Below are 23,570 nucleotides of genomic sequence, written 5' to 3' on the forward strand. Positions count from 1 at the left end.
AACTGGCATTGCACTGGAAATCTTGAATCTGAAACGATACTCATTGTATAAACCGACCCCCAAACTCCAAGCCAAAAATCTAGGACCTAAATTCGGCTTATATAACGGTTCTATGTGTATATATATATATATATATATATATATATATATATATATATATATATATATATATATATATATATATATATATATACTGTATATACAGGTGCTGGTCATAAAATTAGAATATCATGACAAAGTTGATTTATTTCAGTAATTCCATTCAAATAGTGAAACTTGTGTATTAGATTCATTCATTACACACAGACTGATGTATTTCAAATGTTTATTTCTTTTAATTTTGATGATTATAACTGACAACTAATGAAAGTCCCAAATTCAGTATCTCAGAAAATTAGAATATTGTGAAAAGGTTCAATATTGAAGACACCTGGTGCCACACTCTAATCAGCTAATTAACTCAAAACACCTGCAAAAGCCTTTAAATGGTCTCTCAGTCTAGTTCTGTAGGCTACACAATCATGGGGAAGACTGCTGACTTGACAGTTGTCCAAAAGACTCCACCATTGACACCTTGCACAAGGAGGGCAAGACACAAAAGGTCATTGCTAAAGAGGCTGGCTGTTCACAGAGCTCTGTGTCCAAGCACATTAATAGAGAGGCAAAGCGAAGGACAAGATGTGGTAGAAAAAAGTGTACAAGCAATAGGGATAACCGCCCTGGAGAGGATTGTGAAACAAAACCCATTCAAAACTGTGGGGGAGATTCACAAAGAGTGGACTGCAGCTGGAGTCAGTGATTCAAGAACCACCACGCACAGACGTATGCAAGACATGGGTTTCAGCTGTCGATTCCTTGTGTAAAGCCACTCTTGAACAAGAGACAGCGCCAGAAGCGCCTCAACTGGACTGCTGCTGAGTGGTCCAGAGTTATGTTCTCTGATGAAAGTAAATTTTGCATTTCCTTTGGAAATCAAGGTCCCAGAGTCTGGAGGAAGAGAGGAGAGGCACAGAATCCACGTTGCTTGAGGTCCAGTGTAAAGTTTTCACAGTCAGTGATGGTTTGGGGTGCCATGTCATCTGCTGGTGTTGGTCCATTGTGTTTTCTGAGGTCCAAGGTCAACGCAGCCGTCTACCAGGAAGTTTTAGAGCACTTCATGCTTCCTGCTGCTGACTGAACTTTATGGAGATGCAGATTTCATTTTCCAACAGGACCTGGCACCTGCACACAGTGCCAAAGCTACCAGTACCTGGTTTAAGGACCATGGTATCCCTGTTCTTGATTGGCCAGCAAACTCGCTTGACCTTAACCCCATAGAAAATCTATGGGGTATTGTGAAGAGGAAGATGCAATACGCCAGACCCAACAATTCAGAAGAGCTGAAGGCCACTATCAGAGCAACATGGGCTCTCATAACACCTGAGCAGTGCCACAGACTGATCGACTCCATGCCACGCCGCATTGCTGCAGTAATCCAGGCCAAAGAGCCCCAACTAAATATTGAGTGCTGTACATGCTCATACTTTTCATGTTCATACCTTTCAGTTGGCCAACATTTCTAAAAATTTTTTGCATTGGTCTTAATTGATATTATAATTTTCCGAGATACTGAATTTGGGACTTTCATTAGTTGTCAGTTATAATCATCAAAATTAAAAGAAATAAACATTTGAAATACATCAGTCTGTGTGTAATGAATGAATCTAATATACAAGTTTCACTATTTGAATGGAATTACTGAAATAAATCAACTTTGTCATGATATTCTAATTTTATGACAGCACCTGTATATATATATATATATATATATATATATATATATATATATATACATACATATATATATATATATATATATATATATATACATATATATATATATATATATATATATATATATATATATATATATATATATATATATATATATATATATATATATGTATATATATGTATATGTATATGTATATATATATATGTATATGTATATATATATCGGCCAGCAGCCATATCACCCTGTAGCCCTAGACTGGTTGCCCACGGAAGCTAAGCAGGGTTGAGCCTGGTCAGTACCTGAATGGGAGACCTTCTGGGAAAAACTAGGTTGCTGCTGGAAGAGGTGTTAGTGAGGCCAGCAGGGGTGCTCACCCTGTGGTCTGTGTGGGTCCTAATGCCCCAGTATAGTGATGGGGACGCTTATACTGTAAAAGCACCGTCTTTTCGATGAGACGCTTAAACCGAGGTCCTGACTCTCTGTGGTCATTAAAAATCCCAGGATGTCTTTCGGAAAGTAGGGTGTTACCCGCATCCTGGCCAGATTTGCCCATTGGCCTCTGACCGTCATGGCCTCCTAATCATCCCCATACACTGATTGGCTTCATCACTCTGTCTCCTCTCCACCAGTAAGCTGGTGTGTGGTGGGCGTTCTGGCGCACTATGGCTGCCGCCGCATCATCCAGGTGGATGCTGCACACTGGTGGTGGTTGAGGAGATCCCCTTGTATGTAAAGCGCTTTGAGTGCCTTGAAAAAAAAAAGCGCTATATAAATGTAATAAATTATTATTATTATTATTATATATATATATATATATATATATATATATATATATATATATGTATATATATATGTATATATATATATATATATAGTGCATCCAGAAAGTATTCACAGCGCATCACTTTTTCCACATGTTGTTATGTTACAGCCTTATTCCAAAATGGATTAAATTCATTTTTTTCCTCAGAATTCCACACACAACACCCCATAATGACAATGTTTACTTGAGATTTTGGCAATTTTATTAAAAATAAAAAAATTGAGAAAGCACATGCACAGAAGTATTCACAGCCTTTGCCATGAAGCTCAAAATTGAGCTCAGGTGCATCCTGCTTCCTCTGATCATCCTTGAGATGTTTCTGCAGCTTAATTGGAGTCCATCTGTGGTAAATTCAGTTGATTGGACATGATTTGGAAAGGCACACACCTGTCTATATAAGGTCCCACAGTTGACAGTTCATGTCAGAGCACAAACCAAGCATGAAGTCAAAGGAATTGTCTGTAGACCTCCAAGACAGGATTGTCTCGAGGCAAAAATCTAGGGAAGGTTACAGAAAACTTTCTGCTGTTTTGAAGGTCCCAATGAGCACAGTGGCCTCCATCATCTGTAAGTGGAAGAAGTTCGAAACCACCAGGACTCTTCCTAGAGCTGACCGGCCATCTAAACTGAGCAATCGGGGGAGAAGGGCCTTAGTCGGGGAGGTGGCCAAGAACCCGATGGTCACTCTGTCAGAGCTCCAGAGGTCCTCTGTAAAGAGAGAAGAACCTTCCAGAAAGACAACCATCTCTGCAGCAATCCACCAATCAGGCCTGTATGGCACAGTGGCCAGACGGAAGCCACTCCTTAGTAAAAGGCACATGGCAGCCCACCTGGAGTTTGCCAAAAGGCACCTGAAGGACTCTCATACCATGAGAAACAAAATTCTATGGTCTGATGAGACAAAGATTTAACTCTTTGGTGTGAATGCCAGGCGTAACGTTTGGAGGAAACCAGGCACCACTCATCACCAGGCCAATATCATCCCTACAGTGAAGCATGGTGGTGGCAGCATCATGCTGCGAGGATGTTTCTCAGCGGCAGGAACTGGGAGACTAGTCAGGATAAAGGGAAAGATGACTGCAGCAATGTACAGAGACATTCTGGATGAAAACCTGCTCTAAAGCGTTCTTGACCTCAGAATGGGGCGACGGTTCATCTTTCAGCAGGACAACAACCCTAAGCACACAGCCAAGATATCAAAGGAGTGGCTTCAGGACAACTCTGTGAATGTCCTTGAGTGGCCCAGCCAGAGCCCAGACTTGAATCTGATTGAACGTCTCTGGAGAGATTTTAAAATGACTGTGCACCAACGCTTCCCATCCAACCTGATGGAGCTTGAGAGGTGCTGCAAAGAGGAATGGGCAAAACTGGCCAAGGATAGGTGTGCCAAGCTTGTGGCAACAAATTCAAAAAGACTTGAGGCTGTAATTGCTGCCAAAGGTGCATCGACAAAGTACTGAGCAAAGGCTGTGAATACTTATGTACATGTAATTTCTCAGTTTTCATGTATTTCACATCAACATTTTATTAATTTTTACTATAACATTAAAGAAAATTGTTTTAGTTACATATGTGTTCAACATTTCTTGCCTCGCATTTCCTATTACCCTACATTTACCCAGATCGTTGTTGACACGGAACACACATGAAATGCACGTATTCCAAATAACGATGTATTATTTACCCTATACAACTCCAGGCACCTCACACCCAGATAAACAAATTTGAGCTGGAAGAACTTCAGCTGTGTCGGTGGGGGGGAAATGGGGTAGCAGGCTGCTCGCTACATTTACAAAACAAAGACACTACTAAAGAGGTGCGAAATAATTCAAGGTTGTCCGGCATTACAACATTTTATCGAAGGCTTCAGGGTTTCTAGTGTTAAAGGCCTGGATCTTGGTTTTTATAAAGGACTCTAAAAGCCCAGACACTCAAGACTCCCCACTCAGACTCTCCAGAGCCCCAATCAGAGCCTCGACTGACTCCATGAAGATAACAGCACCACTGGCAAAATTAAGATTAGTGAATCTTTTTTCACCAGCAAATGCACCTTAGCCATTGTACCCCACGACCCTGCCCAACAACCAGCACATGCAAGCATTGAACAGAGTAGGAGAAAGAACACATCTCTGACGAACCCCAGAATCACCTGGGAAAAATACAGAGGTTCCGAATCCACCATGCACAGCACTCACAGTTCCAGTATACAGGCAGTCATGATGTCCAGCAACTTTAGACGGATCCTGCAAAGTCTCAGGATTTGCTACAGTCTCGGCTCAAGCAACAGAGTTGAACACATTACGAAAATCGACAAAGGCTGCAAAAGAAGCTCTGACAATATTTACATTTGTGGTCCATGAGAGCCCTCAGTGCCAGGATGTGGTCGATGGTAGACTTCAGATAGGATTAATGATACATATTGATTCATAATGTTATATTAATTCAGGGATAGAAGAATATATTTCTTTTAGTCAATCAATCATATAAAACATCAGCTCAATAAATCATTCTTTTTTTTTTTATAAGACTCTGTTGAATTGGCATAGTGGTGGCTCTGAGGCTAGAAATCTGCACTGGCAATCAGAAGGTTGCTGGTTCGAATTCCATAAATGCCAAAAGGGACTCTGCTCTGTTGGGCCCTTGAGCAAGGCCCTTAACCTGCAATTGCTCCATCCTGGGTATGACATTAATGACGTTTTGATCCCTCCAAACTGCAGAGAAAAACCTGGGGGTTGGTGGCAGATTGGCACTCCAGCCACCATAAAAAACCTCACACTGGTTCCACTCCATCTGAACTACTGTGGTGCTGAGGTGTCACCCGTTGCATGGCTGCACTCGGGGCTTAATCTAGATTCTGAATTGGTTTGTCATATGGTGGGTGCAGCAATGCATTGTATTAGCACATGCTCCTAACCTCTCTCTCTCTTTCCTCTGCTGAAATTGATAAATTAAATATCTTATTTGGGTGACAATGAGAAATTTAATGACTATATCTCTAACTGAAGAGCATTAAACAATAGTACTAAACAGAAAAGCAATTTCACTCAAGGCATCAGTTACATTCTGTGGCAAAAATACTTTCAAAATTATTTATTTAAATTATACTTTTGCATTCAGAATTGAAAGTAGACAAAAACAGAACCATGGTAATCGGTAAAAATTTAGAATAACGTGAAAAAAATTACATCAAAAAGAAATATTATATCTGAATGTTCAACTATTTTGTTTCAGCATGTTGCAGAAATTTGAAAGGCACACTTCCAAAGAATAAACTTAATTATTTAATTTGGTATAAGTAGTTGGGTATTCAGATGATAAATCTTACGAGCAATAAGCATCTGGAAAACACCAAAATAACAATAATAATAAAAAAAAAATCAAATTACCTCATCCATTTTCATGCACGTCCCAAAATCTGCCAACTTTAAATGTCCATATTTGTCAAGCAGCATGTTGTCAGGCTTCACATCTCTGTGTATGAAACCCATAGAATGAATAGCATCAAGAGCTAACACAACTTCAGCAGTATAAAATTTGGCCCATTTTTCAGGCACATCGTAGGTACTTGTAAGATTCACCAGATCTCCTCCAGGCATGTACTCCATTACCATATAAAGGAAGCGGTCATCTTGGAAGGCACAACAGAGCTTAAAGAAGAAACGGAACAAGATCATTATTAATTTAGAGAAAAAAAAGGGGGGTGGGGATACAGAAACATTCAAAGTGTAATTTACACAAAGCATCTGATGGACAGATGCACCAATCATGGTTTTCTGAGGGTGATCCTAATCACAGAGACTTTTAAATGAAAATCATCCTGAATCCAACTTCCTATTTCAGAAAATGCCCCTTCCACAATGTGCTAAGTGGGTGATTCAAATAGAGCTCAAAAGCATTGGGCTTCTATTCAATTCTACATATTTTTATATAAATACAAATTAATCATATCAGCATATAAACAGTAACTTCTATGCATACCTACATATTGTTCAGTCTTCTTGATGTTGTAAATTGAAACTTTATTTTAAAAATCTTACATTAAAAATTAATGGGAATATTTAACCTATTCTTCATTTGCCATCTTTCTGCCAACTGTTAAAATTTTAAAGCCATTCTCTTCCAGTATTATTTAGCAGCAAGTGAAATAAAAGAGAACTGCTAAAATTCATTTTTGAAAAAAATCATATTTTAAAATCAATACACCTGCCTTCCATAATGTTTTACACTTAAAGGTATACACCCCTAAATTTCTGTGGCAAAGACAAACATTTATTAGAAAAGCTAAACAGCCACGCCATGTTTACAGCACTCAAGTTTGTTGATTTACTAACGTGTTCAAGTGAGTGAGTCTATGAGGATGCATGTTCCCTACATCTGACTGGTAGACTTTCCGAGGTATGTTCTTGACTTGCGTGAAAATTTGCTGAAATAAATTTCAACTTCCCCAAACTATGAGCTGAAATATAGGTTTGGAAAAATAAGAAATAAATAAACAAATTCAATGCTTAGTGAATAAATATAATATCATTGCAAAGTTTTTTCTTCACAAAGATGGTATATATGCATTTGCTAAAAAAAAAAAAACTGTGTTTTAAAGTCAATCATTTCCTATAGATTTTAAAAAATATCTTGCTCACACTGGTGTTTCACATTGGCATTAATGGGACACGGCTACAGGCGACGCAGGGCAGGTGTTGACAGAGCATTTGAAGTGACAGGGCAATACGGACGCATAAAGTGTGTGAAGAAGAAGATGATCTGCTGTGTGATAACAGTGACAGTTCTTCAGGAGCCGATTGTGGCAGCATGTTGAATTCTGGTCCAAGTGTTGGTGATGCATACCAAGGTGATGATTTTGCTTTGAATGTGCTCGATAGCTTTCCTTCACTGGATCTCCAGGGCTCAAGAGGGAAGTATTAGACACATATAATAAATGTTCATAAATGGCATGTTAGTTGCAATTCTGATTGAGCCCCAGATGCAGTATGTACAAAGCAACTAATAGAGCAGCACACATTAAACCATATTCTATGCTGGATAGGAGTCTGATGTCTGTTATGATGAACTGTGGCATTTCTTTGTGCTTCTTGTACTGTATATCTAAATGCAATTCAAATTGATGAAGTTGAAACATGTTGGTTAACTAAACCTTTACCAGATGGACAGAAAAATCACGAGAGAATAACGTTTAAGTTTATTTCTCAAGTGTGTGTTTTATTGACAATAATTCACTTGCCACTTCATACAGGAGAAATCCTTTTTGAATATAAAATGGCACTGATTGAGAGACTGACTAGGTCAACATACAAGATTAGTATATTGTTGCTTTAAAAAGGTCTTTTAGCAACAAAGCAATACAAAACATTGTAAAATTCCTGAGTTTCTAATCTCTCTACTGAACTACAGATACAGTAGATAGGTGAAGAGAGTCTGCCAACTGGTGAAAAACTAAACATGCTAATGCGTTTTGTATTTATTCTTTATTTTATTAGTTTATCTATTTTACATTCACAGCTCAAACTACCTGATATTGTGAAAATGATCTGGTGGCAGAATTATGTTTTAAAATATTTGTCCCCCTCTTTTTAATCTTTTCTCTCTGTCAAAATAGAGGTAGTTGAAATATCACACTTCACATCATCCATGTCGAATATATTGCATACCAGGGATTTTCCCTGCTTTGCACCCAAAGCTGCTCAGATAAGCTCCAGTTTTCCTCTGATACTGCTCTGGATAAGCGGGTTTAGTAAATGTATATATTGCTCCTAATCTCAGATGCTGTTTCTGTTGTTGTATGGCTGCCCATGCTCCTATTACCTACTCTTACTCTTCTCATTAAGGGTTAACTGTTCTTATACATGGGCTATTAAAGTCTCACTACACCCAACATTGACTCTAAATGCTTGTTTTATTTTGTTTCTCCTCAACACAAGTAGGGGGGGTCTGCACACTGATTCAAGCCTAACTGCCCTGTTCTTCCTAAATCCCCTTGATTTTCATGACCACACCTGACAAAACACAGTAGAATCTATTTTCTGGTTTTTGATATCTTTTCAGGCCTGCAGGTGGAAAAATTCTGTCTTTAAATTTTGTGTTCCTGAGATGAAATCAGGGATCAATAAGGCTGGTAGAAAATAAAGCCCAGTATATGAGATTTTTAATACAATGTTGAAGGCATTAATTGTAAGCATAATGTTGCGTGCTAAAGACATTTAGAGAAAAAATAAATTTCATCACAATGTGTCCCCTCTTTGAACCGTTACCTTATCGTGGTGGAGGGGTTTGCGTGTCCCAATGATCCTAGGAGCTATGTTGTCCGGGGCTTTATGCCCCTGGTAGGGCCACCCAAGGCAAACTGGTCCTAGGTGAGGGATGAGACAAAGAACGGTTCAACAAACCTCCAATGAAGAATAAAAACTGTGGACGACGTTTTCCCTTGCCCGGACGCGGGTCACCGGCCCCCTCTGGAGCCAGGCCTGGGGTGGGGCTCGATGGCGGCGCCTGGTGGCCGGGCCTGCACCCATGGGCTCGGCGGGCACAGCCGAAGAGGGAACGTAGGTCCTCCTTCCCATGGGCTCACCACCTATGGGAGGGGCCAAGGAGGTCAGGTGCAGTGTGAGTTGGGTGGTGGCCGGAGGCGGGACCTTGGCGGTCTGATCCTCGGTTACAGAAACTGGCTCTTGGGACGTGGAATGTCACCTCTCTGAAGGGGAAGGAACCTGAGCTAGTGCATGAGGTTGAGAGGTTCCAGCTAGATATAGTCGGACTCACCTCGACACACAGCTTGGACTCTTTAACCAATCTCCTTGAGAGGGGCTGGACTCTCTACCACTCTGGAGTTGCCCCGGTGAGAGGCTGAGCAGGTGTGGGAATACTTATTGCCCCCCCGACTTGGAGCCTGTGCATTGGGGTTTACCCCGGTGGACGAGAGGGTGGCCTCCTCAGGGGAAGGGTCCTGACTGTTTGTGCATATGTGCCGAACAGCAGTTTGGAGTATCCACCCTTGTTGGAGTCTCTGGAGGGGGTGCTAGAGGGCATACCTTCTGGGGATTCCCTCATTTTGCTGGGAGACTTCAATGACCACGTGGGCAATGACAGTGAGACCTGGAAGGGTGTGATTGGGAGGAAAGGACCCCCGATCTGAACCCAAGCAGTGTTTTGTTATTGGACTTCTGTGCTCGTCACGGATTGTCCATAATGAACACCATATTCAAGCATAAGGGTGTTCATATGTGCACTTGGCATAGTGTCCTAGGCCAGTGCACATGATCGACTTTGTGGTTGTGTCGTCGGACTTGCAGCTATAAGTCTTGGACACTCGGGTGAAGAGAGGAGCGGAGCTGTCAACTGATCACCACCTGGTGGTGAGTTGGCTTCGATGGTGGGGGGAAGATGCTGGTCAGACCTGGTAGGCCCAAACGTGTTGTGAGGGTCTGCTGGGAACGGCTGGCAGAGGCCCCCGTCAGAAGTAGCTTCAACTCCCACCTCGGCAGAACTTCAACCACGCCCCGAGGGAGGTGGGGACATTGAGTCCGAATGGGCCATGTTCCGTGCCTCTATTGTTGAGGCGGCTGACCGGAGCTGTGGCCTTAAGGTGGTCGGTGCCTGTCGCAGCGGCAATCCCCTGACCCGTTGGTGGACACCGGCGTTGAGGGATGCCGTCAAGCTGAAGAAGGAGTCCTATAGGACCTTTTTGTCCTGTGGGTCTCTGGAGGCAGCTGATAGGTACCGGCAGGCCAAGCGGAAGGCGGCTTCGGTTGTTGCTGAGGCAAAACTCGGGCATGGGAGGAGTTTGGAGAGGCCATGGAGAACGACTTTCGGACGGCTTCAAGGAGATTCTGGTCCACCGTCCGGCATCTCAGAAAGGGGAAGCAGTGCAGTGGCAATGGTGCGCTGCCGACCTCAACTCGGGATGTTGTGGGTCGGTGGGGGGAGTACTTCGAAGACCTCCTCAATCCCACTAACATGCCTTCCAATGAGGAAGCAGAGCCTGGGACTGAAGTCACCGAGGTGGTCAAAAAACTCCTTGGTCGCAGGGCCCGGGGGTGGATGAGATATACCCGGAGTTCCTTAAGGCTCTGGATGTTGTAGGACTGTCTTGGTTGACACGTCTCTGCAACATCGCATGGACATCGGGACAGTGCCTCTGGATTGGCAGACCGGGGTGGTGGTCCCCCTCTTTAAAAAGGGGGACCGGAGGGTGTGTTCCAACTATAGAGGGATCACACTCCTCAGCCTCCCTGGAAAAGTCTATTCGGGGGTTCTGGAGAGGAGGGTCCGTCGGATAGTTGAACCTCGGATTCAGGAGGAACAGTGTGGTTTTCATCCTGGTCGCGGAACAGTGGACCATCTCTGCACCCTTAGCAGAATCCTGGAGGGTGCATGGGAGTTTGCCCAACCGGTCTACATGTGCTTTGTGGACTTGGAAAAGGCATTCGACCGTGTCCCTCGGGGAATCCAGTGGGGGTGCTCGGGAGTATGGGGTACGGACCCCTGATAAGAGCTGTTCGGTCCCTGTACAACCGGTGTCAGAGCTTGGTCTGCATTGCCGGCAGTAAGTCGAGCCCGTTTCCAGTGAGAGTTGGACTCCGCCAGGGCTGCCCTTTGTCACCGATTCTGTTCATAACTTTTATGGACAGAATTTCTAGGCGCAGCCAGGGTGTTGAAGGGGTCCGGTTTGGTGGACTCAGGATTGGGTCACTGCTTTTTGCAGATGATGATGTCCTGTTTGCTTCATCAGGCGTGATCTTCAGCTCTCTCTGGAGCAGTTCGCAGCTGAGTGTGAAGCGGCTGGGATGAGAATCAGCACCTCCAAATCCGAGACCATGGTCCTCAGCCAGAAAAGGGTGGAGTGCCCTCTCAGGGTTGGGTGCGAGATCCTGCCCCAAGTGGAGGAGTTTAAGTATCTCGGGGTCTTGTTCACGAGTGAGGGAAGAATGGATCGTGAGATTGACAGGCGAATCGGTGCGGCATCCGCAGTGATGTGAAAAAAGGTGAAGAGGTGAAAAAAGAGCTGAGCCGTAAGGCAAAGCTCTCAATTTACCAGTCGATCTACGTTCCTACCCTCACCTATGGTCATGAGCTATGGGTAGTGACCGAAAGAACGAGATCGCGAATACAAGCGGCTGAAATGAGTTTCCTCCGCAGGGTGTCTGGGCTTTCCCTTAAAGATAGGGTGAGGAGCTCAGTCATCCGGGAGGGGCTCAGAGTAGAGCCGCTGCTCCTCCGCATCGAGAGGAGTCAGATGAGGTGGCTCGGGCATCTGATCAGGATGCCTCCTGGACGCCTCCCTGGTGAGGTGTTCCGGGCACGTCCAACCAGGAGGAGGCCCCGAGGAAGACCCAGGACACACTGGAGGGACTATGTCTCCCGGCTGGCCTGTGAACGCCTTGGGATGGAAGAAGTGGCCGGGGAGAGGGAAGTCTGGGCTTCTCTGCTTAAGCTGCTACCCCCGCGACCCGACCTCGGATAAGCGGAAGAGGATGGATGAATGGATGGATGGATGGAATGGATGGACAATGTGGCCCATTGTGGGCAAGAAAAGGAGGGGAGAAAAAAGTGCCAATAGTCAGTGCACATTTGTTAAGCACAAATGACACAGAAAATATTTTAAAAATTATAAAATTGCATAAAATTGTTCATATTTAGTAACTGGCTTTGATTATGCATGGTGTTATTAGACAAAAACAAAATCAGATAGTAAACCATATAGTTTAATAAGCTTCCACTAATGTTAAACTCATACGCAAACCTGTCAAGTGTACAGTTCTGTCTGATTGTAACACAAAACTAAAGTCCATATTAGCTCTTTCTAACTATACCATAATTACTAAAACTAAAACTAATATATATAAAAATAAAACAGAAATGTCTTTGTGAAATAAAAACGAAATTAAAACTAAAAATACACAATGAAGGAAAACTAAAACTAAACTTTCCAAGTAAAATCAGAAATGATATAAAAATAAAAACTAATGTAAAAGGCAAAACTATAATAACGTTGCTACAAAGTCCTTTGTTTCTCCTGAACTGGATTCTTTTCAGTTAGGAGGCAGCCTTAGCCACAAGTATATAGATATATCACATCACCAACATTCTTGAATGTTATCCTTGACCACTGTTTCTTATCTATTAGTGGAGGGCTGTGGAGTCGGAGACAATTTTGGGTACCTGGAGTCGGAGTCGGCAAAAAGTTAACCGACTCCGACTCCTACTAAATTTAAATGGGAATTAAAAAAGTAAGTTGAAATGTCCTAATTCACAAACAGTCATAATGAACTACTTCTCTGCTGTAAGAATAAAGCCCAATGCATGCAGTGCATAATGTTACCACAAAACGAACATGTCAAATAACCATGAAGCATGCTTTTCACCGACTGTATGCGTCACTATATGGGATGTAATGCACAGGTAAGGTGCGGCACCGCTTTCCATTGTGTCGTGCTCCACTGTTACAGGGAACTGTGAACCTAGCCTAAAGCCCCCCATACATTTACAGATGCACTGCCGATTTTTCGGCCGTTTAACGTGTCATCATGCATCAAACGCCTGAAAAATCATCTGGTGTGTTCTCAGCTCCGTCGGCTCCCCTTTGCCATGCGCTAGTGAAGGGGGCCGAAGGAGCCGAGAACACAGATCTCCCTACCTGTCTCCAGCAGAGGCTCGTTCTGCTGATCAGCTGGCCGGTGAGTGACACAATGCACTAAACTTCTGGCTGGCTGACAGAGGAGACAGCCACTGCAGCAGACAGAGGCATCACATTACTTTGGATGGGGGCGGTGGTCGACATTTTCGGCAAGCTGGATCTGCCCGTCCATGTGGACACCCGCAATCTGCGGCCGCCAATCAATTGTGCTTGTCTTTAATCTGGAATTATAGTAGAGTGTTGGCTTCCTAGCCAGTAATTCCTTTCCATCAATGGATGTAGAAAATACATTAGCATAGTATATACATACAGAGGAGTCGGAGTCAGAGTCGGACGATTTAGAAACTGAGGAGTCGGAGTCGGACGATTTAGAAACTGAGGAGTCGGACGATTTAGAAACTGAGGAGTCGGAGTCGGAGCATTTATCTACCGACTCCACAGCCCTGTATTAGTGTGTACCACATAATTTACTAGTCAGAAACAGGTTTAAAGGCAGTCAGCCCATAAAAAACATTTAAAGAGTGACAGTTTCAAGTGTCTTTAAACCTCACTACACAGCAATGAAATGGCAGCAGTCACTTAGTTAAATAAAAAACTATGAATGAATTTACAAAGCAATCCAAGTCAATTTTCTGATTTTTGTATCAAATAATGTACAACAATAATAATAATATTCCTCAGCCTATTTTCAGCCTTCAATTTAAAAAAAATATAGTTTTGGTTCTTCTAAAGCAAAAGTTTATGCACAGGGTATTGTATGTCTTCTACCTCGGCTGCACACCTTTAAAGCTCCACTAAACAGCTAAATGCCATATTTTGCCACTCCCTGTTCCATTCAAGATCAACTAAAACAGGTTAGGAATATCCTACCCATGTGAGCTTAACAAAATGTAAAAAAAAATTCTTAAATCTTAAATGAATTCCTAAGTACCAAATTAGGGAGAGTTATACAATACTCATTTTAAAAGGACATTAAAATTCTTACAACATGCAAGTGAGATGCTTACTAAATGATTTTGGTCTCCATATTACAAAAAAGACATGGCAGTAGTAAAGAAAGTTCAGAGAAGAGCAACAAGGCTGATTCAAGGACTAAGAGGTATGAGTTACAAAGAAAGACTGAAGGAGTTAAACCTTTCCAGTTTAAACAGATATTAAGAGGGGATATGATTGAAGGGTTTAAAATTATGAAAGAAATTAGTACAGTAGATCCCAGTTGTTATGTTAAAATAAACTCTGCAACAAGAACACTGGAACATGGTTGGAAACTTGTTAAGGTCAGCTTTCACACAAATGTTACAAAGTTTTTTTCACAAAAATAACCACACATTTGGTAGTGTGGTGGAGAGTAGGACTTTAGAGTCCTTCAAATCTCATTTTGATATGATTTTAAACTAACTAGTTGAACAGGATGGGCAAACTTGTTGGGCTAATGTTCCACTGTTCTAAATATGTATTTGAGAAAAAAATCGGGCATTAAATATTAGAATTTGTGATAATTAAATGTGAATGGGACACCCACAATCCCAAGCTAAGTTTCAGTCCCTAATAATTTTAGTTCATCTGCCAGCACTGCAAAAATACTGTTTCAGATTTTCTGATGCAACTATGAAGAGTTTTAAAAGCTACCTGACAACAATTTTGTGTTTAAATGATAAAGCTATAAACTTTGCTTAAATAGACATTCGATTTTCTTAGCAGCTGTTTTACCCTGGGTTTAACATATTTACAAAAATGTAAGTTAGTTATATCTTTAAAAGCTTCAGTTCAAAGAGTACCACCCCTTACTCTTCAAAAGCTGCAAGGATCAAAAACGTTGGGAGAATACAATTGTTAGATTTTACATTAAACATTTTAAAATTGTATTTGGAATTGCTTCCATCAGTCTGTCCTACCACAATTCCCATTCTGCTCTCACTCTATCTCTCAATAAAATAACATCCTCAAACCCAAATCAAAAGACAGTTCTGGGTTGTGGAGTATCAAGGCCCATTTTATCAGCATTGCAAACATTATTTATACACCAACACCAGAAACTGGAATAAGTTATTTAGAGATATGCAACATTTGATTTTAAAATATGAAAAGAAATAAATTAATCCTGATGCTGCAGAGTATGCATCTTACCTGTACAATCCAGGGACTATTAGCAAAAGCCATAATATCTCGTTCTTCCCAGAAGAAGGCTGAATCTGACCTCTTGAGCATCTCAAATTTGCTAAGAAGTTTCATTGCATAAACTTTCTGTGACATTTTATGTCTCACCTATAAAAAAGAAATATTTAAACATTTTATTTAAAAGCAACTAAGTTAATAGTTAGGAAATAATGTTATAAAACTCTAAAACAATGGAATACATTCTTATAGTAGTAAGAATCATTAAAAGGCAGATTAAGCAATAAAGTACTACTTCAACAAAATGTTGTTAAACCATTGTTAAACCACTGCATAAATCAATTGAATCAGACCACAAATGTACTGCAAATTACAAACAAGCATGCCTCCGTATAAACATTGTAGGTCATAATTATTGATAGTTGGCTTTAAAATGAAGGATACATGCTTGTGTACAGGGCAGTTGCTGTTCCAGCAGTGACTTGTTTGGAGGCCCTCATTAGGTTCTTTCCCATCCAGTCAGGTCTGCTAATGATCAGCATCTCCCCATACCTCAAACAAGTGGCATCAAATTTCAACACAGTCTCTTTTATTGTGTAGCCCTTAAATGACTGGTGGAATGAGGGACCAACATTAATCCAATAAACTGTCTCCCCTCAGTGTGTTTATGAAGCATTTGAAGACTTTCTGTTTTGTGAATATTTTCCTAAATGCTAAAAGTTTTTGATGCTCTTTTTGTAGTTAAGGTTAATTTGTCTTGTGCTTTAACTACAGGTAAAATTCTGTTACAACGAATATCTTTACACCAAAATTTTCATTACAACGAAGTATTTGTATGGTCCCAACAGCTTCCCCATATGACACGAGTCTATAGAAATCTCATTACTATGAAGCACATTCAGCAGATACTGTAATTACAACGAAGTGCACAAAAGACCTTGAAATGCCTGAATGAATCATCCACAGAGCATTTAGTTCTGTGACCACAGCTCAGTTGTGCACAACGACCCCCAAACAGAAACACTAATTTTTTTTTCTTTCTTCGAACTTTCCTCGTACTGTTTTTTTTTTTTTGCCTTTATTTGTTTCCTGCGGTTTTCAGTGATACCTTTTGCTTATTGCTCGTCAACATTTGAAAAACATCCATTTGAATTTAACTCACTGTCACCCTCCTATAGAAACGGCACACACGAAAAAACGATAACAGTTCATATTAGAAAGAAAAAACAAATTTTTTGCAGCACTCAATTGCAAGAAAAAGACATGGCCAGTGAATTCAAAATTTCACCATTGACACTGTCAACTTTCTTGAAAAACAGAGCAAAAAAAGAAGAAAAATCGCGGGTTGCAAACGTATTTGAACTGCTGCATTTGAAGACATTGAAAAAGCAGTTTTTACGCGGATCAGTGATGCTCGTTCAAGAAACATTCCTATTAATGCGGCACTCATTCAAGAAAATGTGAGGTTTGTAAACTCTCTTGGGACCTCCCTCAACTAGACAGTATGCCGAAGAGCATCCCGAAGTGCAATCTCCATGTCTGTACGGGGCAATAGCAGGCTCACAGCTATGCTGCACCTCTCTGCCAAAGTAAACAGAAAAGATCTCGATGGGTGATGCAAGGTTAGGAGCAATAAATTGTAAATGCAGATAACAGGATTACTTGGTCACTGACTTGGCCACAACCCTGCCTGACTGCTATGTCTGTGTATAGCAGAGTGGCAGATCATGCTACAATAAGTAACTGTGCCATTCCTGTTTCAAGCTGAATAAAGCTGGTTTTGCTAAAGTACTGAGACTAAAGCCTCGTGCTTTGGGGTGCAAGACAGGAAGTTATAGCGCGACCCCGATCTTTTATGATTTGCTTCTGTTGGCGCTTCACTGCACCGCTATGAGCCTTCTATTGCCCTGCCCCAGCAATAGACAAACAATCTTCCACAGACGCCTCAAAAGCGCTTCGGGACACACTTCAGCGTGTCATTCCTGGTGGGTCTCAAAAGAGTTCAGAAACCTCACAATATGAAGAAAAGGATGATTTGGCTCCTGATTGAAAACTGTGCTGCCCACAACATGCTTCCACATTTAATGTTGAATTCCTCCCACCCAATTGAACAGCAGTGCTTCAGCCATTGGATTTGGGCATCATTCGCACCCTGAAAGTGTATTATCGCAAGGAAATGCTGAAAGAAATTCTCATCAGAATAACTTGTATGCAAGAGGAGATTAAAATTAACATGAAAGAAGCTATTGAAATGATTGCAAATACCTGGATACAAGTTAAAGAAAACACTATAATAACAAATACAGTATCTCATTACAACATTTTTGTTACAATGAATTTTTTTTTCCCCCCTCAGAGTTCGTTGTAACAGAATTTTACCTGTAGTTAAATAGTTTTAAACACCACAAACATAATGTAACCAAACATCATGCTAGTAAAGAGTGATCAGATAATAAAATAGCTTGTTATACAAAAAAGATTGATCATTAAGACACTGTGGATAACTGTGAATGTGGTTCTAGAGGCTGGTTTATGAGCTCCCACTATGGCCAGCACTGGAAGTGGATTCCTAATTTACGTATGGATTTACTAGGTTCAAATATTCAGTATAATGTGCTTGCACATTCTGTGGTGAACTCACCAGCCACTGCCCTTGCTGCTGTTATTACTGATCACTTCTCAAAAAATTAATGTGCACAGCATGTGTTAAATTTTAAAAAGTAGCAGTAACTGTACACTTAATACAAGGGTAGAAAAGGGACAGATAACTTACTAAAAAAACAGACGAGGTGTGGGTGGCAGCATTATTGCTGTGGGTTGGTGACTGCCGAAATGAGCAATCAAGTGATGGAGAAGGAAAAGATGAACAGAAGGATGCACAAGTACTTTGAGTGCAATTCCTGGATAGCCCATGACTTCTCCATTTTTAATTTCCATTGCAATAGAAGGGCAAGACAGGCCAGACATTGGTGCATTGCCCAAACAAGTACTGTATATGTCAGTGATTCCCAACTCAGTCTTATGAACTTACAGTGGTGCTTGAAACTTTGTGAACCCTTTAGAATTTTCTATATTTCTGCATAAATATGACCAAAAACGTCATCAGATTTTCACTCAAGTCCTAAAAGTAGATAAAGAGAAACCAGTTAAATAAATCAGACAAAAATATTATACTTGGTCATTTAATTATTAAGGAAAATGATCAAATATTACATATTTAAGAGTGGCAAAAGTATGTGAACTTTTGCTTTCAGTATCTGGTGTGACGCCCCCTTTGCAGCAATAACTGCAACTAAACGTTTTTGGTAACTTTTGATCATTCCTGCACACTGGCTTGGAGGAATTTTAGCCCATTCCTCCGTACAGAACAGTTTCAACTCTGGGATGTTGGTGGGTTTCCTCACATAAACTGCTCGCTTCAGGTCTTTCCACAACATTTCGATTGGATTAAGGTCAGGACTTTGACTTGGCCATTCCAAAACATTAACTTTATTCTTCTTTAACCATTCTTTGTGTGCTTAGGGTCGTTGTCTTGCAGCATGATCCACCCTCATGGATAGATGTCTTGACATTTTCCTTTAGAATTCTTTGATATAATTCAGAATTCATTGTTCCATCAATGAAGGCAAGCCGTCCTGGCCCAGATGCAGCAAAACAGGCCTAAACCATGATACTACCACCACAATGTTTCACAGATGGGATAAGGTTCTTATGTTGGAATGCAGTGTTTTCCTTTCTCCAAACATAACGCTTTTCATTTAAACCAAAAAATTCTATTTTGGTCTTATCCGTCCATCTTCCAATAGCCTTCTGGTTTGTCCATGTGATCTTTAGCAAACTGCAGACGAGCAGCAATTTTTTTTTAGAGAGTAGTGGCTTTCTCCTTGCAACCCTGCCATGCTCACCATTGTTGTTCAGTGTTCTCCTGATGGTGGACTCATGAACATGAGCCAATGTGAGAGAGGCCTTCAGTTGCTTAGAAGTTACCCTGGGTTCCTTTGTGACCTCGTCGACTATTACACGCCTTTCCTCTTGGAGTGATCTTTGTTGGTCGACCACTCCTGGGGAGGGTAACAATGTGTACAAATGGAGGAAATTCAAGACCAATCTGTCTGACTGTGGATTGATGGAGTCCAAACTCTTTAGAGATGGCTTTGTAACCTTTTCCAGCCTGATGAGCATCGACAACTCTCTTTCGGAGATCCTCAGAAATCTCCTCTGTTCGTGCCATGATACACTTCCACAAACACGTGTTTGTGAAGAGCAGACTTTGATAAATCCCTGTTTTTTAAATAACACTGGGTGCCCACTTCCACATGATTGTCATCCCATTGATTGAAAACACCCGACTCTAATTTCACCTTCAAACTAACAGATCATCCTAGAGGTTCACATACTTTTGCATCTCACAGATATGTAATATTCGATCATTTTCCTCAATAAATAAATGACCAATTATGATATTTTTGTCTCATTTGTTTAACTGGTTTCTCTTTATCTACTTTTAGGACTTGAGTGAAAATCTGATGATGTTTTAGGTCATATTTATGCAGAAATATAGAAAATTGTAAAGGGTTCACAAACTTTCAAGCACCACTGTACTGTGGATACAAGTTTTTCTTCTAACAAGAATCAGTTTAAGTGACAATAAATAATAATTGATTTTGTTTGTCTTTTTTCGCCTCTCTAATTCTGCATTTAGAAAAGCACAGCTATGCTATTTCTACAATTAAAGAACATATAGAAATATTTCTCTTTATGCTTTAAATGCTTAACTCTTTTTTGTTGTTTTTTTTGTTGTTATATATATTGTATATACTAATAAAAGGCAAAGCCCGCCCTCACTGACTCACTCACTCACTCATCAGTAATTCTCCAACTTCCCGTTTAGGTAAAAGGCTGAAATTTGGCACGTAACGGTCATAACGGTCAATAACAGTTGACAACGTTCACCATGTTGAACGTTCTTATTTATGGCACCATCTTCACGAAATTCGGTAGGCAGCTTCCCTACGTTAACCGAAACTGATGTATGTACTTATTTCGATGGTATGACACCACTGTCGGCCGCCATATTGAACTTTCCAACGTCACTAATTTTCCAACTTCCCGTGTAGGTAGAAGGCTGAGCCCATCTTCACGAAATTTGGTAGGTGGCTTCCCTGCGCTAACCGAAACCAATTTACGTACTTATTTCGGTGGTATGACGCCACTGTCAGCCGCCATACTGAACTTTCCAACGTTGATAATTCTCCAACTTCCCGTGTAGGTAGAAGGCTGAAATTAGGTACTAATTTCGGTGGTATGATGCCACTGTCGGCCGCCATATTGAACTTTTCAATGGTCTTTGTTACTTATGGGCCCATCTTCAAGAAATTTGGTACGCAGGATCCCAACGCTAAATGAATCTTACTTACGTACATATATACGTTCAAAGCGTGCAGCTCGGTCACCGTGTGAGGCGGCGTTGGGTCCCCCATCCCAACGCCTCCCACGTTGTTGGCTACCTGCCTATATAAGGCCGTCTGTCGCTCAAGTCTCTACATTCCCTTCCTTGCTTCGCCACGGGATTCACGTCTCCCTGCTGATAACTACAGCCTTTTTATTTAATCCACGGCTTCTCCGCTGTTTTATTGTTCATTTATTACGATTACAGTTATTGTGTAGGTATTTTAGACTTACTTTACATTGTTCAGGTACCCATTTCCTTTATCATTCCAACCGTACCCACATTAACATGTCTATCGAGGTAATCACCATTGATCAAAGAACTGTCACCGAGTGGTTTCCATGCCCGAAGATGGCACCTACCTTTTCCATTCTCTTTCTTACATATTGCATGGCCATATCAGGCTCACTCTTGATATCCGGAGGAACATTGTGTCTTATGCATTGAATGACTGGGACAGGTTCAAGGTGTAGACTGATGACGGTACAGGAGATAAATTATTCTACACAGGAGCACTAGAAGAGTGAAATGCTTAAGCCCTTCACCTATGCATCTGCATGTGAGTTGATGGCTGCCGCTGAATTGTTCGGTTGTCACTGTCAAGTGTACCAAAATGGCCAAATATTTTACAACTTTCGACAACCGCCAATGCCTCTTAAACATCTTAGATTGACAGGTGACGATTTCAGTAGTGGACACTTCAATGTTTATGAATGTTTAAACTCTCAAAAGCTGGATGTAAAGTTATCGATGAAACCAGTTTTATACTTACAACGCTTGACAGATGCCGAATGTCTCTTCAACACAAGTCCTACAAATACTGTCGTAATTGAAACAAACCATGAAACTCAAACCTATTATGACAGCAGCAATCCAAGCTGTGAGATTTGAAACAAGATTACTGTTCACATGGCCAACTGTACGTTGCATGCTCAAGAGTAAGCTCAGCGCGCAGCTTGGTCATATTCCAACCGGAGGGCCGAACTGACAATGTGGTATACAAAGAGATCCTTAACAAATAATGATTGGTATATTTTCCCTCAGTTTAAAAAGGTTTAATTTTCTTCTTAATAAAAATTTTAAGGCAGTACTTCCAAGCTTGTATTTGCTGTGTGTGTGTGTAGTATATATATATATATATATATATATATATATATATATATATATATATATATATATATATATATATATACACACACACACACACACACACACACATACATACATATATTAATATTATATATATTACTGTATATAAGGGGGCATTTCCAGAGTAGGGAATCCATTCCCGGGAATGAAACTGCTGTAATTCCCGGGTGAACGGGAACGGCCAAGCTTGCATATAAAGCATGTAAAAAACTTGATCAAGAATTAACAGAGTTATAGCTGAAAATAATTAAGTGGCACGGTTTTTTGGCCTACGGTATAGTGTGTTGCCGATTAATTCAGTCAACAACAAACCAGCAGCAGTCAGTCTCCCGGCTCCCACTAAGGCTGAGCACAGAATAATCACAAGAAACTAAAAATAAACTAATAGCTGAAATAGCGGTGTTTCAGAGCAACAGCAAGTGCTCTTATTACTGCAACTATCTAGATACATGTTCTTGTATGACAGCATGAACTGATTGTAGTTAAGGTTAGTCTTCTATTGGTGTCAATATAGTACAATAGTTTTATTAAAAATAAGTGTTGCTCATTCTAAAACTGTTCACATGTGAGATGCCCGTGCACTGTGTCATCCCCAGGAGCCCGGGATTTCTGGGAATGACATGCAGGATTCCCAAATTCCCAGGAATGGATAAACCCGTCCGGGAATGGATTCCCTATGCCAGAGTAAGGTGGAAGACGACAAAGCTTGCCAGAGAGGGAATGGGGCCGAAAGAGAGAAGAGCAAGAAAGTCCTGTATGCTATAGACTGTGCTGGGTGCGTTATACTGTGGTGTTGTGGGGAGTGAGGGAAAAGAGCTTCTCCATACATAATAAAACGTGTGTGTTGTTAAACTTGTGTCCTGGTGTCTGTTGTATCGGCTGTTTGGGGAACTGTATAGACCCTGGAAGTCACAACCTGTTTTAGGGAAATACAATGATACTAATCAAAGAAAGGTTTTATCAAGATATTAACATGACTCATAACTAGTAACCAGAAAACAAAGAAATCCTGCACTACCTCTGAGCATTAGCAAGGGTAGGTTCATCTTCACATGTCCAGTCAGATGATAAGGTAAATTTCTTCATTCACAAATACAGTATTTGTGAGATATAAGAGTATAAGAGAGTCAAAGCAGGAAAAAATTACTTTTAAAAACTTTACGGGAGACTGGACAGCAAAAACACTCAACTCCAGACTGTGAATAAAATGGTTGCAAATTCAACCAAAAATATACTTTGGAAATTATTATTTCTATGTAGTTCAACAGTGGCAAATGAAATCAAATGTGGCAAATGAAATTTTAAACTAATTTTATTGCAACAGACGCAAAAAGCCATTGTTTTACTGTAGAGCAAATGTACTATTATCATAAGTGTTGGTATCTTGGGGGGTGGGAGATTCCCCCTTGGAAATTTGGGAGCTGCATTCTTCTACTAAAATGCTGGTGTCCACTTGATGAGTCTGTGCTAGGTGCGAAGGCCATGGAGCCATAAATAAGAAAGTTCAACATGGGCGGATGTTGTCGACCGTTATGTGTAGAATTTCGAAATGAAACCTGCTTAACTTTTGTAAGTAAGCTGTAAGGAATAACACACACACACACACACACACACA

General features: G+C 40.9%; 1 protein-coding gene across 7 annotated transcripts in view; it reads right to left on the reverse strand.

Moving 5' to 3' along the window:
* The window catches only part of rock2a (rho-associated, coiled-coil containing protein kinase 2a), a 272,191-nt gene that overhangs the window by 143,728 nt on the left and 104,893 nt on the right, over window positions 1-23,570 (reverse strand). For all 7 annotated transcript variants that reach the window (XM_039748920.1, XM_039748916.1, XM_039748919.1 and 4 more), the window contains exons 4-5: window positions 15,370-15,507; window positions 5,984-6,244 (exon numbers count right to left, since the gene is read on the reverse strand). In XM_039748920.1, the coding sequence (XP_039604854.1) occupies window positions 5,984-6,244; window positions 15,370-15,507 (399 nt within the window). The remainder of the gene's footprint in view (window positions 1-5,983; window positions 6,245-15,369; window positions 15,508-23,570) is intronic.

The sequence above is a fragment of the Polypterus senegalus genome, chromosome 3, assembly GCF_016835505.1.
Source record: "Polypterus senegalus isolate Bchr_013 chromosome 3, ASM1683550v1, whole genome shotgun sequence".
NCBI lineage: Eukaryota > Metazoa > Chordata > Cladistia > Polypteriformes > Polypteridae > Polypterus > Polypterus senegalus.